At 41.4% G+C, this 17,336-nt stretch overlaps 1 protein-coding gene across 3 annotated transcripts in view; it reads left to right on the top strand.

Annotated features, from left to right (window-relative positions):
• plce1 (phospholipase C, epsilon 1) overlaps positions 1–17,336 on the top strand; it is a 94,757-nt gene that overhangs the window by 40,790 nt on the left and 36,631 nt on the right. For all 3 annotated transcript variants that reach the window (XM_078290708.1, XM_078290711.1, XM_078290710.1), the window contains exons 8-9: positions 13,426–13,580; positions 14,082–14,249. In XM_078290708.1, coding sequence (XP_078146834.1) covers positions 13,426–13,580; positions 14,082–14,249 — 323 coding nt within the window. The remainder of the gene's footprint in view (positions 1–13,425; positions 13,581–14,081; positions 14,250–17,336) is intronic.

Raw genomic sequence — 17,336 nt, forward strand, 5'->3', positions numbered from 1 at the left:
AGCCATTTGTGCCTGTCCTTTATCATTTTTAAATATCAGATATTATTAAAGACATTTTAATTTGATAAGTGCTTTTTCAAGGGAACACATTTTCATAACCCCGAGATTTGGGCAGTTCTGGCTTAAGCTTTATTTCTGAAGTGGATGGTGATTGCTTTCTTACCATTTATGGTATTGGTCCTCTGTTCAGTGTTTCGACATAACAAACTACTCTTTCTCTCACAAGCGCCAGTGAAAAGGCTTTTATTGAAACTCCGCTGTTCCACTGGGTTTGATATGAACATGGCCTGTGATGCAGCAGAAAACAAAACCCTGAAAACTTGCCAGCACTCTTTTGAAGAATGAATGAACATGTTTTTTTGCTGTGCGCCCTGCACCCGCATCAAGGACATTCATTGTGACTGCTGAATAAAGACACATTTCATTCATTTTCAAGTGTTTTCCAGGTTTTGCTAGTTTGGAGCCTTTTGCACCTCCCTTGATCTTCCTTTTGCTTTTGAGTTGAGAGCCTCCGGTCTCTAGTTGTAGCAGACTCATGGCCTAATTCTTACGCTAGGTGTCATGCTGACGTCAAATCCCATCTCAGCACATAAATCTGACTTTGAAATTGAACTTTCCAAAATAAAATGCAACACACACATTTTCACAGTGTCTCTTCTTGTGTGTGTGAGTCTGTGCCCATGCTCTTGTGTCAGTGTATTCCCTCATAGAATACACACATAGTACACACATACTCACACACACACACACAGCAAACAGACATTGATGTACGTGTGTGCTGTGCATCAGCGTCAGCCAGGTATGAATTTGTCATACGAAGTCGGTTGGGTTTGAAGTAGAAATAAAGCTTTATAAAGAGAGTGCACTATACCTCCACTATCTACTGTAGTGCCTCTCCTCTAGTAGAAATGAAAGGATGTTTCTCACCCTCTCTGCTGAGGGTCACCTTTTTGTCGCCTCTATAGAAAGCTTTTATGTTCCCTCTCCCTTTATATTTCCTCTTGTCCTCTCGTTGTCCCTTCCTCCTCCTCCTAATCTTACTGCACTGAAAATGCTCCTGTCCTCTGTAGGAAAAAAAAGGAAAAGAATCTACTTTTTTTTCTCCTTGCTCTTATTTGTTCACCTGGCTCTTCACTATAATAGATGTTCATTCTAGGAACTCAGCAGTATTTGTTACATCTCTTATCTGGGCGCTGTAGTTTTGACCCTTGTACTCCTTACTATTTGTTGCTTGTAATGTTGGGAATCTACTTAATCTTATTCTACTGTTATACTAATTGTAAGCTTTGGATAAGAGCATCAGCTGAATGCCTTATAATATATATCCATTGTTTTTAGAAAACATTGTAACCTGATGTCTATTGCCCAATAGTTCAAATGTTCAGATGGTTATGTCCTCTAAAATGTAACTGTTATATAAGGAAAGGTCTTAAATTAGCCTGTATTGTATGTTGATGCCAGCAATCATTTTGTGTAGAGCAGGTGTGAAATTTGACAGAATTAATATTTTGTATATCTCATTTTATTCATGAATGAGAATCTTTAAAAGGGCTTTCTTTGTCTTTTGAGTGATGCCTCCAAAGTGAAAACTCCTCTCTGAAACGGTTGTTTTATGACAAGGACAATTTTAGGACAATTGGGAGGAAAGTCAGTCTCTCTATCTGTGCACCTGTGAAAGTGCGGTGTGATGGCATCCCTAATTGGAGTCCTTTTCACCCTTATGAGAGACTTGCTCTCCTTAATAAATATGAATTGCCTTGCACTATCCACAATCAAGGAAAATAGCGTGAATTCTCAATCATATGCCAGTCTTTCCATGTACTTCTATAGTTGTGGTAATGGTAAAAACAAGGAAAGGAACTGTTTGAAGGGACTTTATACAAAAAGGAGGCTGTGGCAATTTCTCATAAACAAAAACTGTTTCAATATCCTAAGATGGGGCTTGATTTATGATCAACAGGATCGACTTCTAAATATCCTGATCCTTCTATTTAAGTGTTTGGTCATCGCAGTGTCAGTCACAGTCTCATTAGTTCTGCAGTCCTGCTCCATTATTGCCAGTAACTTGTGATGCTAGGCTAGTTGATCTTTTGAATGGTGATTATGGGTGAGATAGTTACACACTCTGCAGCCAGCACTTAATAGTTTTAGATAAGGGGCAGAGGGCCTGGAAAACTCTATCAGTGGCTCCGGCCCAAATACTTTCAAGGATTACCAGTATAATCGCCTGAGCGGCAGTGGGGTATTCTCAGAGTTTTAATGCAAGTGCTGAGAGCTGGAATGTTTTTCTAAACATTCTCCACGCGCCACATCCACTATAATGACATGAAAACATTTCGCTGGTCCGTCTGTTGTGTGTAGGTGAATGACTTGTGTCTCGCTGTGGTATGGCACGGGTTTGGTTTTCGGGGCAGGTCAGGAGCAGAGGAGCTGCTATGATAAATGATATTTTATGGTTACAGTTGGCTCAGGTCTGGGTCAGTGTGACAGGGCTTTGTTGTGAGGGTAAACTATTGACACCCATAAAGCCAAATACTGGTGCTGGAAAAAATGTCAACGGGAATAGACAAGGGTAAGGTCAAGGTGGAAAAGCAGAAATGTGGGTGTATGGGTTGTGTGTATGTACAGTGTGTATGCATTGTGTGCTTCTGTGTGTGTGTGTGTGTGTGTGGCTTACACACACAGGTAGAGATACTGAGAAATAGAGAGATCATAGATCGTAGCCACCAGTATGTCTGTAATGAGAAGGAGTTGTTTTTGTTTCATGGAGCCTGCCTTTATGAAATGTGTGAAGCCTAATGCAGCATGTGTCAACTAAACACTGTGTGTGTGTGTGAGTGTGTGCGCGTGTGTGTGTATGTGCGCACATTCGTATACACATTTGTATAGCTTTGCATTTATCCGTTTGTGGGCTTATGTGAAAAGGAGCAGGTGCAGGAAAAACAATGTTGTTTAACTTTAACACTGCTATTTTACTGCATTTTTTGGACATGGGATTCAGTCTCCTTTCCATTTTTGGTTTGAGAAAGATAAGAAGGGATCATTTCCAAAATTTTATATCCGTTTTGAAAAAAATTAAAAAAAATTAATAAAAAAAAGCAGAGTTCATCATGGAGTTTGTAAGAGTGTTCTGTGTAAGCTATGTTACCTACTGTCCTTTTTAAAAAGTAAAAAAAAGTTTTGTGCCCTCAGTCCTGGTTTGTAGATCAGGTGTCACTCTTTTCAAACGGTAGATATCTCATTTTGGAATGAAACTCTCACAGTTGCAGCCATTTAAGAGAAAAGAAGACTCAAATGAACGCTGTTGGGATGCAGCCATGTTCCTGTCACCTAGCTATGAATGAGAGTGGTTTAAGCTCTTTTGTTCAGGTTGTTTCCTTCATCCCACAGTTTACTGTACTGCGGAAAAGGATGTGAGTAGACGAGTAACAGTCTTCCATCCTTCCAGCTCAATATTTGCATATATTTCTTTCTTCTTTTTTTTCTTCCTTTTTTCTTTCTCTCTCTTCCTCCCAGTCATCATTGTACATTGTGTTGCCTGCCATCATCTAAGTCCCATTTACAGCAGATGTGGTGGGGGATTCTAGTGAAGGGAAGTCTCAAGGCTTTAAAATACACATACTATTGTTCATAAGCCCATAGAAATGTTAAATATATACAGTCATGGAAGTTCTTGGACTGGATTGTGGCATTTTTGTCTCTTGTGAATTATGGAAAACTTTTCAAATATACCTAGCAAAAAGTGTAACAGTACTGTATATACCTAGCAGCTTTGAAAACTGTGACACCTCTTAACAAAGTCATTGCTGGTAAATGTCCTCGTTGAAAATTGTTGAGGTTATTGTCAATATTGAGACCTCTGCTTATAAAATAGTACCATTTTCAAATATGTAGTAATTTCTGCTTTGTATCTGTTGATTAAACAACATGAGGCGACTTGTTTTACACAAAATAGATATAAGCAGTAGCTTCCCTTAAATTAAAGACCCATTGCAAAAGTGTGTTAAAAACATCATTGTAACAAAGAACCAGAATCAAATCAGAGGGAAGCATTCTCCTTTTCTCAAAAATTCTTTTTTTTTTTCATTCAATGATTTTGAGCGAAATAAGAAGAACACAAAGGATAAGAAAGAGAGAGGAAGAAAGGCTTTGGATTGGATTGTTATCCCTTATTACTTATTCCTGCACTGTATCCTTATGATTGTGTGTGTGTGTGTGTGTGTGTGTGTGTGTGTTCGCGCAGAGTGGGATGGGCTGGATGGTCTAACTGTAGCATATGGCTGTGAACTATGTATGGTGTCAGTGCAGAGTGGGCGGGAGAGAGGGAGGGAGGGAGGGCGAGCGAAGGATAGCGAATACAGTCAAGAGAGGGAGGGAGAGAGCGAGGAAAGAGAGTTGTTTGCCGGTGAGGAGAAGGCAGAGGAGAAAGAAAAGCGAGAGAGAGAGAGAGAGAGAGAGAGAGAGAGAGAGAGAGAGAGAGAGAGAGAGAGAGAGAGAGAGAGAGAGAGAGAGAGAGAGAGAGAGAGAGAGAGAGAGAGAGAGAGAGAGAGAGAGAGAGAGAGAGAGAGAGAGAAATGGAGAGAGGGAGGGAGAAATAGGAGAGCAGACAGTCAGAGAGAGAGAGAAAGAGAGAGCAGCTGCAGGAGACACAGGACTGGCAGCTCAAATGTAGACGAGTGTGGCTCGCTCACCCCGGCGCTGAACTGTCAGTGTGGGAGGCAACCTGGCCAGCTGTATCTGGCAACCATGAAGCACTCACACAGAATGGACTTCAAGCTGATCAGTGAGTAGACAGATTGTGAAGAACAGTGTGGCTGCTGGTCGTTCTTATATATAGTAAGAATACTGCTTGATGTGTGAGTAGTTTAACGTGCCTCATATGCGAAATCAGAAGGCTCCTCAATTCATAGAAAATAAATCTAGTGTACAAATCATGCGTTTACAGGTTCAGCATGTAATCTGATGAAGAATTTGCCCTGCCAGGTGTTCCAGGAAATACGAGTCAGATAATATTCAGATTTATCTTGATGTTGTGGATTTGACTCTGTCAGAGTTTTGAATTATGCAACGTCAGTCAGTCGTAGACATCGATTGAGAGTAAAGTTATGAGCAAAAAGTTTTCATTTTTTACGTTTTATCTGGGTAACTGTGGAATCCTGTTTCCTGGAATATCCCTCAGGTCCGTAGCGAACTAGTCGGTATGTGTTACCTTCTCTGGTGTTGCTGTCTGATTGGTGCCAAGCGCAGACTCACAGTTCCCGCACGTGTCTTAACTCTTACACTTGGCAGCAGTTGTGTCTTTTGTGTTGGACCTGTACTGGAAACTGCCCTTTCTATCTATCTGAATTCTGCTTGTTTTGAGTGTGTTTCATGTAATGCCACTTGTAATGTTAGCCCTAATACATGCTGTTCTCTCTTTGTCTCTTTTTACGGATGAGAACGTCACATCAAACTCCAGTGCGATTTCTGGCAGTTTAATGTTGCCTTGCTTATTGGCAAACATACGAACCTCACAGAGCATGACTTAGAACCATTTTTTTTTTAAAGTTAGGGTCCACTGGTAAAATTCACATCACATGTTTATCCACCATGCTGCACTTATTTCAATAAAATGTCAACTTTCCTAACTGGTTTGCCTGTTATTCCTACAATCTTCTGCCACCAAAGTAAACTGTAGGGGGCAGTAGCAAACAACGCAAAACAATTTTAAAAGTTGACATTTTATTGAAATAAATGGCAGATCAGATGTATTTTGAATTTACCAGCGGATGTTAACAAAACAAATTCACATTACAGGTTGACGTGATCTTTCCCATACAAAGAGAGAACAAAGTGTACGAACAATGTACGACTGCATGCTTTTTGGGTTTTGCCTTTACTTTTATCTACAAATTTCCCCTCACACAGAGTTTACAGAACACAACTCGACTTGACTTCAGGCATCAGGTGCCACATCAGGGAGCCTTCGACTTAATCAGCCCGGCTTTCTCATCTTTATCCTGGCTGTTGCCTCTCTCAGATAGTTGCTGTGTGACAAATCGCTGTTTGTTTGTCTTTCCCACTAATGGTGAGAAGTCATATTTTGAAGAGGCTAATCGTTGTATTTGTGTGTGTGTGTGTGTGTGTGTTTGTGTGTGCATATCTGTGTCAAGAGGGAAACTCCCTACGGTAACCCAGTGTTGTCAACAGTCAGACAGATCGATGTGTATTGCTCCAGCTGCTGTCTCTCCCTGTGTGTGTGTGTGTGTGTGTGTGTGTGTGTGTGTGGTGTGTGTGTGTGTGTGAGAGTATTCATGTTTGTGCATGTTGGTGTGGATCTTTTGAGTACTGAATAGTTCTAGTAATTTTATTTTTGATTGATTGTTTCATTTTTGTCTAAAGGGAAATTGGTTGGATGTTGTAATGCCTGATTTTAAAGGCAGATTTAAAATCTTAGACCAATGATTATCTGATCTGTGTTTCCTGAACTATTGATCAGGACCCAGAATGTTTCCCAGATATATTCATGGTGGTTTCTGGCATAAGGGGTATAGCAGTATGCTTTAATGAGTTTGGGTTACACTGAATGTAGAATAGAATAGAACTGTATTGTCCACCGCAGTGGAAATTTGCCTCTTTACCATCAGTCTCATTGAGTTTCTATTGAAAAAACACAGTATTATTTTCCTGTTTGTAGTATTATGAAGTTTAAAAGGCTGATTTAACAGTCCTTAGACTCTGGTTGTTTGTGGTGCACCTGTTCAAGTGCCCTACATAGCCTAGAGAAGAGGTTGTCATCAGCTCTGAATGTGCATGTGCTTGTGTGTACTTTGTGTGTGTGTGTGTGAGAGAGCAGTGTGTGTATGTGTGCATTTGTGAAGGTGGGGAGGAAGGGAGGTGGGGGCGGCGGGTGTCTATGTTCAAGGTTCCTCTGCTTTGGCTGGTATAAATAACACGTGATTCACCAATTCAACAAAACAATCTTCAAGGTGCTGTTGAAAGATTCCACCTCTTACCGTCCGTGTCGGTTTTCCGTTCAGCATGCTTCTAAGTTCCGCCGCTTGACCATGAGTCGGCTCTTCGTTTACTTAGAGTGAATCAAAGACACAGATATCAGATTGAACAAAAGATTCTCCTCATTTCGCTTTGGTTTGGCAAATGGTGAAAAGCCTTGAAACTTTGATTTTGGTATTCACATATTCCTGTTATGTGTAAATTAATTAAGTTTCATAAACCCAGTCAAAACCTTGATGAATTCCCCTTCTCATCCCCTAATGTCACGCTAACCCAAACAGTGAGTTTTATCAATAACTCCTCTCTTTCTTCCTGAAGTTTGACATATAAGGTTTCCATCCAGCAGCAGTGCTTCATGCTGTTTATGTGTTAAGCTTTTGAGTCACCGCAATGTCAAGACCATAAATTGACCCAGTGGTTATTTTCAGTATGAAAATAAGGCTGATATTCTTCTGTGTCAAGCTTCACAGTCGCTGCCTGATTTTTTCTAGAAGAAATAAAAAGCCCAAACATCACACAGCAATCGAAAGATTCCTCTTAACAATAAATTAATGGTTTAACATTTTCTTACAAACAGCGTACAGGATAGATTGAGAATTGGGGCCGGTGTGAATATCAGTTCCAAAGCGTGAAATGTACATTAAAAGATAGACATAAAACACAGCACTCTCAGCCCTAGTTGAGAGAAAACATTGTCCATTGAGTCCATGATGTCTGTCTCCCATCCTTTGTCACTGGAGCAGCGCCGGGCCTCACTTTTGATCGGACATCACAGATGAAAGGCTTTGTATTCAGGAGTCGTTTTTGATACATGTACACCCCACCCCCCCCCCCCCCCCCCCCCCCCCTCCAAACACCACTACACAGACACACACACACACACACATATTTCCTGTCTCTCTCCATGGCATACTATTTGTTAAAGCAGAAATGCCATTATAAAATTGTTAAAAAGGATGTTCGGCCAATCTACTCCATCCTCCACTGCATTCAGAACAGGATCTAACATTAGCCTGACACACACACACACACACACACACACCATTTATTCAGCATGCAGAGGAGTAAACCCATGCATAAAGGTCAGGGTGACACTCATGGACAGTTGCTCCTGGCTCATGTCCTCTTAAATGTCTCACAGCAGGAGTGCTGCAGGTTCAGTGTTACCCATCATTCCCCCTGATTCAGTGTTTCTCAAACTAGTGGTTATGATCCAAAATGGGTCGGCGGCCTGTTTCTCATGGGTCCCCAACAGAACATAACAGATCGCCTTATCACTACAGTTGGAATCTGAGACCCAGCTCCATTGAGGAACCGGTTCCAATGTTTCCAGAACCGACCAGATCGAAATGTTTATCCTTAAAGATTCTCGTTATCGATTCCCAGTTTTTTTTCCTGCTCTTTTTTCAAATCAAACAAAATGCGCAAATTCAGTATTGAACTGTCTTCTTCTGCATTCTTCCCTTGTCTGCTGTGTGTGAGAATGACTGTGAGGTTTTGATGTGGAGTAACATGCTCAGAGGGAGCAGAGTGTTTTCTGCAGCAAGGCAGCAGTTGCATTGTAGCTGAAGTGCATTGCAGCAGAGTGACTGTGGCAAATGTTAGAAAGAGGAAATTGAAAGTGTGGTTACACCGATAAAGAGGACAAACTAGACTAGTGCTACAAGTGCTCCTAGGCCATGGCTGCAATTCAGACGTGACATTTGTGGAGTGCTATAAAGGTCTATGAAGGTGATCTATAGAAGGTAGGAATTGATAAGGCAATTGTTAAGGAATCAGACTGTTAAAATTGAATTGTTACAGGTGTCATGTGTAGCATTTTAACATCAATAAATCATTACCACATTGATATTGAGACATTAGTATGATTACCATAAACAGACAAGAGCATCGCTTCTGCACTGCAGTCTTCAATTTTGTGGGAAATGTGCTGGATTGCTTTAAAGGTCCCATATATCGTGTAAAATGGATTTCCCTTGCCTCCTTGATTATAAAGTTGGATGTGCTATCTAAACATCATGAAAGTATCAAAACCCACGGTCGCCAACTAAATCCACACAATCCATATTAGAAAAACAATCCTCTAAACGAGCCATTTGGACTTCCGTAACTTTGTGGTTCAAAGGTTCGCTCATTAGCATTTTTGTAAGAAATATTAGTTTAACAAAGTGTTTTTTTGAAAGCGGTTTAGCGGTTGTCATTGTTTATTACCGGAGAGTTTTTCCTGCCTCTCGCTGTCTGCAGCTGCCGTGGTCTGTGGTGTCTCACGTTTCACTCTTGAAACGGTAAGCCAATCAGAACGGAGGAGTCGTTAATATTAATGAGCCTTAAAGACACAGAAACAGCCTGTTCTTGGCAAGGCTCAGAGAGATGCTGGAAAATGAACTTGTAAAAATGGATTGAGAGTGTTTTTCCCACGGCACAACCGAGGGCATCAGGAGCCAAAGTCAGTCAGTCAGTCAGTCAGTCATATAACGCTTAGTGAGATGATGCGCTTCGTCAGATGGCCTCTAGAGGGCAGACCAGCACCATTGAACTCAATCCACAGAGTCTCCCATTGTGAAAACAAAAGTGAAACTTAACATTCCACTGTTAGTAACAGGGATTTGTAGACAGTAACTCGTCTTCGCTGCCCTACAAACTTTAACGGTAGGTGACGTCATCTTGTGGTATTTAAGTAACGCTAGTGGAATTAGGTCGTTTAACCGTGTCGCAGTGCTTCAGTGCATAGAATTGAACACGCACGCTGTGGGTCTATACAGGATCTGTGCTTGTTGGTACATGACACCACACAAACAGCTTTTAATGGACCTCAAGACATAAAATAAACACTGGAAAGTGTAGAATATGGGGCCTTTAAAGCACCACACAGGAACTGGTTTTACTTTGTAAGTAATACAACTTTATTCCAGAAATCCAAAATGCTACGTGTAGGACCTTTTTAAAGAATCAACGTTGATAAAATCTTATCAGTTGCCAGCTGTACTTATCACTAGTCTTTTTTTATCATGTCACGATGAGGGATTTTTCTGATATATGTATTGGTGTACCTTGGTTTTTAAATAATTCATAGGAACCTTTTTAGACCTTTTTGTCACTGCCTTGTCAACAGGGCACACCTGAAACTGACAGCTTGCTCCGACTGTGTCTATCCCAGTTTAAAGGATGAATAAATGAATGAGTGAGTTACACTATTATTGCGGCTGCTGCATGGTCATGAAATTCATATCACTGATTTGAGGGCTGATCTATTTCCACTTCAAAAGGGCAGCTTGTAAAAACAGCGGAGACAGAGGGAGAGATGAGGGGATATCGGCCATATGCTTGAGAAATGAAAGATTAGAAAGAATAGATTTGGATATTATCCAAATTTACAGCGTGCTCACAAAATCTTGCTTGCCATTTTCTGTGATTATATAGAAACCATGCGTTATGTTTTATATTCTTTATTATATTCTCCCACTGTTCTTCTCATTTGATGCAGTGCAATAATTTACAGTCAATTAAGCAAGGTTTTTATTCAGATCAAATCAAAGTACTGATGCCCAGGGTCCATTTGCCCAGATGGATCTTGCTATAAAATCGACTGACAATATTTAAGGTTATTTTTATGGTATTTCTGCGTACCTGTAGTATACAACATTAAGAGAGAGAGGCTGACAGATGACAAAGGTCACAAACCGGATTCAAAGTCACATCTTGAGTTCATGATATATGCCCACCATATTTTTCTTTATTGTGTGATAGCGATACAAGTGGACACAGCTGTTTCTACATAATTTCTCTTGTCGCACTTGTCTAAAATGGGGTGTGGAGGAGGTACAGTATTTGGATTTGCTCAGTAACATAGTGGAGGATTTTCCCCAGCTTGATTTATAGGCTAGCTATCCTGCATAGCATCAGAATATCTATATCTCATTCATAACCACTAGTCTCTCTCTCTGTAGGGTATTTAGTGGATTTAGTGGATTATGCGGTAGATCTATCTGTGATAGATCGCTCACACCTGCTAGACGGTGGAAACTACAAAAAACTCCTCTCTCTCCACTTACGCTTTCCCCCCTCTCTCTGTCTTCCTCTCTCTGCCCTCACTCTCCATCTCTCGCTTTTTCTCTCGTTTTCTCTCTCTTTCTCTCTTTCTCAGTCTTTCACTCTCTAGGGATATGACTTATTTTTTCCAGAATTTAATGTGTTTTGGACTTACTGTACAACTCAACATTCATTCGCTATCTCGTTCTTGCTTGTTTGTGTGCCTGATTACATCCCTGATCTCTCTATCCAAATATCTTTTCTTTACTCTGTCCTTATCTGCAGCTTTCTCTCCATTTCTCTGTCATGGGGCCTATTTTCTTTCGCTCGTCATTTTCTTTTTTTCCTTCTTTCTTTCTCTACAGTCTCTCTCCTGTTTACTGTATCAAAATATCAATCTCCTTGTTCTGACCCAGCAACTGTCTCCCCCTCTTCATCTCTCTCTAACGCACATGCACACACACACACACACACACACACACACACACAGTTCATTACAGAAGCTGTTAGGCCGGATCCACAAATCAAACTGTGTAAATAAGCAAGTTTTGTTCCTGCAGAGCGGTTACTGCCGTTGCCATGACTACCTGTAGCACATCTCAAGGGTTACCCAGGGCATCTTGAAGTGTGTGTCTACGTGTGTGCATGCATGCACCCTTTTGTATGTGCATGTGTGTGTGTTCCCGTGTGTATGTGTGTTTCTGTGTGTATGACAGTTGACGATAACCAGAAGAAGTGTGTCTAATTCCTGGTATCTTTTTTCTGTGCTTCTCCCTACCTTCATGGTATTGCACCGCAAACATAGTGCAACTCATTACTCATAAACACCGAACTGCTTAACTCACTAGTCCACCAAATGGACAAAATGGAGACAAAATTAATTAGAATCACAAACTTTTCTTGTTCACAAGCAAATGCAGTAATTGTACAGGGCATTGTAGTTGTCACTACTACAACTACATAGCTGATAACAAAAATGTGCAGCAATCCAAAATGATCACTGTACTTCTAATCTATTAATTGTACACAAATTGAGGTGTCTTGTGGAATATAGAGAGAGAGAGGGAGAGAGAGAGAGAATTGACCTTTCAAGTAACCTTTTTTCTGTCTTAGTTGTTCACACAGCAACTTTTACTGATATTTTTCTATAGCCTACAGCTATGGATGCACTGATACTGATACTGCAGTCTCAGACACTTTCCCCAGGTCTGCAAATCCAGTACAATGAGCTACGTGTAACCTGTCAGAAATCAGAGCAGAGCAACTTGATTTTCTGACTTTTTCACACATAGAAGGCTGTTACTGTAGATCTTTGTAACTGAAAGAAAATCATTAGTTATGTCTTAATACCTTTTTTCAAAATGTAGTTTTCGGAATTGTTATTGGCGGCGAAAAAAGTGAAATCTTGTTCCCAAATGAAATATCCAACCGATTGAATCTCCCAACAAAATGATCACTGGCATGAAAATAAAGCACATTTTGTGATGACAAGGACAACTTTCTGATTTCCAACGTCACACTTTCCAACAGAAGTGTGTGTGTCTGGGTTTTTCTGTGTACACAGCACGAAAAGCCAGCTGAGCTCATATATATCTGTTCTTGTCATCATGTCGTGTGTGTGTGTGTGTGTGTGTGTGTGTGAATAAGTTTATGCGTGTGCACATTAGTTTGCATGGCGTGCGTCCAGGCAATGTACAGTATGTGTACCTGGCAGCAAGTACCAATGTAGAAACTGTCCATTAGTCCTGTGTTAGCAGAGATGAGGACTGGTTTGTGTGTGTGTGTGTGTGTGTCTGTGTGTGTAAACAGACAGACTAATGGACCAGACTGAAATCCAAACACAGGAACTGGCTGGTGATCAATGCTGTTTACTTCCAGAGGGTGATACGTCCAGACTTAACTTGGCGGGCTGGGGTCGGGGTGTATTCCGGTAACGAGGGGATTGATGGGTCTGTAAATTTCCAGAGGAGTTGACAGGGGAGAATACATCAAAGGAGATAACTTGACACTTTCTCCCTCTCATCTCTTTCCTTCCTGCTCTCCTTCCCTTCTCTCTCCGTCTCTCCAGACCATCAGCTGTTTAACAGTGCAGCCAGCAGTAGTTCTCTGTTCTTCCCTCTCTCTCTCTCTCTCTCTCTCTCTCTCTCTCTCTCTCTCTCATCTCTCTCTCTCTCTCTCTCTCTCTCTCTCTCTCTCTCTCTCTCTTACCCTCTCCTCCCTACTCTCCTGATCTCTGTCTCTCTCTCTTTCTCCATCCAGAATATCAGCTGGATAGCAACACGGCTAGCAGCGTCTCCCTGTCTCTGAGTGAAATTAGGATCAGTCAAGTAAAATTCATTAACTCTCTCTCTCTCGCTCCCCCTCTCTCTCTCTCTCTCCCTCTGTCTCTCTCTCTCCATGCAGAGCGTCAGCTGGCTAACAGTATGGCCAGCAGCAGCTCCCTTCCTCCCAGTATCAGTGGGATCAGTAAGGAGCTGGCGGAGCTGCGCCACCTAGTTCAGTTCCCCGAGGAGATCGCCTGTATCCTCACCGAGCAGGAGCAGCAGCTCTACCAGCGGGTGGGAGGAACACACACACACACACACACACACACACACACACACACATACACACACACTAAACCTGGGTCAAACAGTTTTTAGAGTTTGTTTGTCGCTACCAGCTTTATGTGGTAAACACCGCCCATTTGGTTCTCTAAGCAGAATTTAGCTGATGCACAAATGGACACAGAGGCAGGCACTTACATGATGCAGTTATAGTATGTTATTGTGTCAGTGGAGGTTGGACACAGTATTTCTTGAGAGATTAGGAAGGGTGAGAGCAAAACAACAAAGGAGAACAAGTGGAATTTGGTTCTATGCCAGCGGTAATCCCACAGTCTGCGCTAAGTCTTTCAGTTCCTCTATTCAGTGTAATAAGACACAAACACTCTTATAAAAAAAAAAAGGAGTAGTTCAAAAGAGTCCGACTGATGTCCTCTGAGAGCGTAGACAACCCACACTCTTTCCCCAGCTGATCTATTCATCCATCCATCCATCCTTCCATATCTCCATCTACAGGTCTTTCCCCTGGACTACCTCTGTTTCCTCACCCGCGACCTGGGCAGTCCCGAGTGTCAAACCAAACGCCACCCCAACCTCAAGGCCTCGCTGTCGGCGCCCACCATGCCTACCCAGAGTGCACAGCGAAGCAACGCCGTGGAGGACCTGGTGGCGCGCTTCAACGAGGTGAGGAGAAATCCACGCCAACAACGGGCTTCCACTCACATTTCATTTGATTTAGTTTGATGTGATTCAATTACCGGTGGTTAGACATTACATGATTCAGCAGGACTTGATTCACTGAAGAAAACTTCCAAAACAGTTGGATTTCATGTTTAATTCAGTCTGATTTGATGGGATTGGATGAGATTCAGTTGATTCAGTTGAACTCCCCTCTGGTTAATTTATTTGAAGATAATTTGATGTGTTGCATTGCATATTTTTCAGAGCAGAAACTTTTTTTTGTGTGTATGTGTGTGATACCCTATTTGTCCTGACATGAACCTGCTCAGGCTTTACCCATGGGTTTCTCTCACACATAGGTGAGCATTGGCTTAGTAGTTGGGACAGGATTATCATGCTGTTGCTCTCTGCTCACTTTTTCTCTGCTCTAGTTTTCTTGGCTGTGCTCTCAGGGGTAAATCGTTTTAGAATAGGAAAAAATACAGAAAGAAGACGCCAAAGACCTCTGATTCTGATTAATGTTAAATGAAAACCATCACCAGGCAGGGACAAAGTTGTTGCTTTTTGAACGTGGCAATCACGTGTTTTCCTCCCCGCTATTTAAAACATCCGGAGAGGTTTTTGTGTGACTTGAACTTGAACTCAGTAGATACGCAAGCTGTTCGGCAACATGAAAGGGAGATGGATTTGACAACAGGAATTCAGGTGAAATATAGGGAAAATAAACAGTACACTAGAATTTCTCTGGGCAACAGCAAGTCTCCATGAAATCAGTGCAGAAGTACTGAGACATTGTCTTGGGCAGTGTTGCCATACAGTTGTTACAAATAAATCATAAATAAATGGAGATGGGTAGTATTACCTTCAGCTTGGTGGGAGATGAAGCTAAATTAAGAGGGTAACACAGTTGGCAATAAGGACCAGAAATATATTGGAAAAAAACAAGGTTGCTCCTGATTTGGTGACTGTATACCATTTGAACTATCCTTTAAAATTGACCTCTACATGACATCATCTAAGACGGTGGTTCTCAGCCTGGGGGTCGGGACTCCCCAGGGGGTCCTAAGATAATTTTGGGGGGGTCACAAGATGATTTGTGCGATAGGGGAAAAACATATTTCTACTGTACAAATTTATTATCATGTCTATTTTAAATTTTTCTCTAATCTTTGCTTTTATTCTTGTGAGATACTGAGTAGTTCTCAGCCTCTAGGCCTCCTCTGATCAAATGAAACGACCTGAAAAGGGAAAATCATTCTTTGGTTGAGCTGTTCACTGAGCTGTGTGACGGCGGGTCAGGAGCAGGCATGGTTTCATTTTAAGGGTCATGAGCCAAAAAGGCTGAGAACCACTGATCTAAGAGACAGTGAAATTGTGATTTCATGTTAAACTGAAAGGTTTTTGAAAGGCGTAGCAGAGCAGTAATTGTGTTTTCCTTCAGCTGGATTGACCCTGTTGTATACTGTATTTGGTATGCTAGTCATACCAACTTATCAGCTCATAACATAAGCACTCACTGTATGTACACAAACACACACACTTGCAGAGTTGTGTTAGTTGGCTAAAGTTACACTCCCTTACTTTGTGTCTTTTATGCTGAGTGACTTCGAGGATAAACAATCAGAATACTGTACTGCTGAGAGAGAGAGAAAGAGAGAGAGATTGATTGGGAATGATGATGTCATCTTTAAGTTGCATGCCTTTAACATCAGCTGGTTTTCATTTAAGTCAGTGAGAGGGGAGACACAAAAAAAATATTTTCCCAAATGTGCATTCTAGCCATATATGGAGATAATGGACCCAGAGTCCAATGACAACAGTAATTCCCCATGGGAAGACACTGACAAAGCCCCGAAGTGGCTTCCTATCTCAGATACCTCAAACAGTGACTGTCCACAGAAGAAGATGAGGTTCTGTTCCCGTTCTCTGCTTTGATTGTGTGTGTTGGCTTGGATAAGTTTTCCTGTGATACAGTCTGTCTCCGAGTGATGGTGGACAATGTTGTGTTTATTATTTTCTTGCAGTATTTCTAGAAAAATGTGAGTTAAATGATCTTGCAAGTGACTTGATTTTTTTTGTATTTTAATTCTTCCAAGTCAGGCACATTAACCTTCATCCTCCAACAACTCCAACAAAGGATTTTTTAAATTGAGAACTCATTGATATGAACGAGAAATGGAAATAATCCACCATTGGGGGAAAAAACTTGATCACTAGCACAAAACAAGACAAATTATTAAGATAATCGGTAACTGAAGTCTCTGGACAACATGACAACACTTTCCCATCCACTGTATTTTAGAGATATTAAATGATGAACTTAAGGCAGTGATTTGTTTTGTTTACAAAATGGATATACAACTCTTCAAATCTAATTTTGCCAAATATATCTCTGCTTAAGTCTGATCCTGAGCCTGTTAGAGCCATGTATGGGAGTGGAGGAGTGTACAGTTGAAAGGATAGGATGGCGAGAGGGTTGGGAGGCAGGGAGGGCGAGCGGATTGGGGCCCTTGTTGCTGTCCGGAGTGTTTAGCTTTGACAGGCACAGTATGTGCTCATGTGTTGAGTTTGTAATAGTTCCCCGTCAACCTTGGTTATGTAATGCATGCATCAAGTGGAAACTGACCCTCATAGTTCAACTAATAACACACACACACACACACACACACACACACACACAGATGGAGACAGACAGACGGACGGATGGACACACACACAGACATCAAAGGGAGATCAGCATGTACCCAGCTGTGCTTGTGTGCTTGTGTGTGTGTGTGTGTGTGTGTGTGTGTGTGTGTGTGTGTGTGTCAAGTTATGTTACTTATAACACCTTTGATACATTTGATATAGAGGCTTTTGTTATAGGAAACACTCTTCTCTTCTCTACTGTATTTTGGCTTTGGCTGATTTATAATATATTTTGTTTGTCAGTTAGATTTCTGCTGGGGTGATGATTGATGTACCAGTAGATTGTGTCACTGCAGTGTTGCAGTTAGAACTGTAGACCATTATTTGACCTACTAATCTGCTGCCATTCAGTTAGTTCACCCAAAGAGGATGTATACATGTACTGATGCATGCACAGACAAG

Source organism: Centroberyx gerrardi, chromosome 20 (genome assembly GCF_048128805.1).
Source record: "Centroberyx gerrardi isolate f3 chromosome 20, fCenGer3.hap1.cur.20231027, whole genome shotgun sequence".
In the NCBI taxonomy this organism is placed as follows: domain Eukaryota; kingdom Metazoa; phylum Chordata; class Actinopteri; order Beryciformes; family Berycidae; genus Centroberyx; species Centroberyx gerrardi.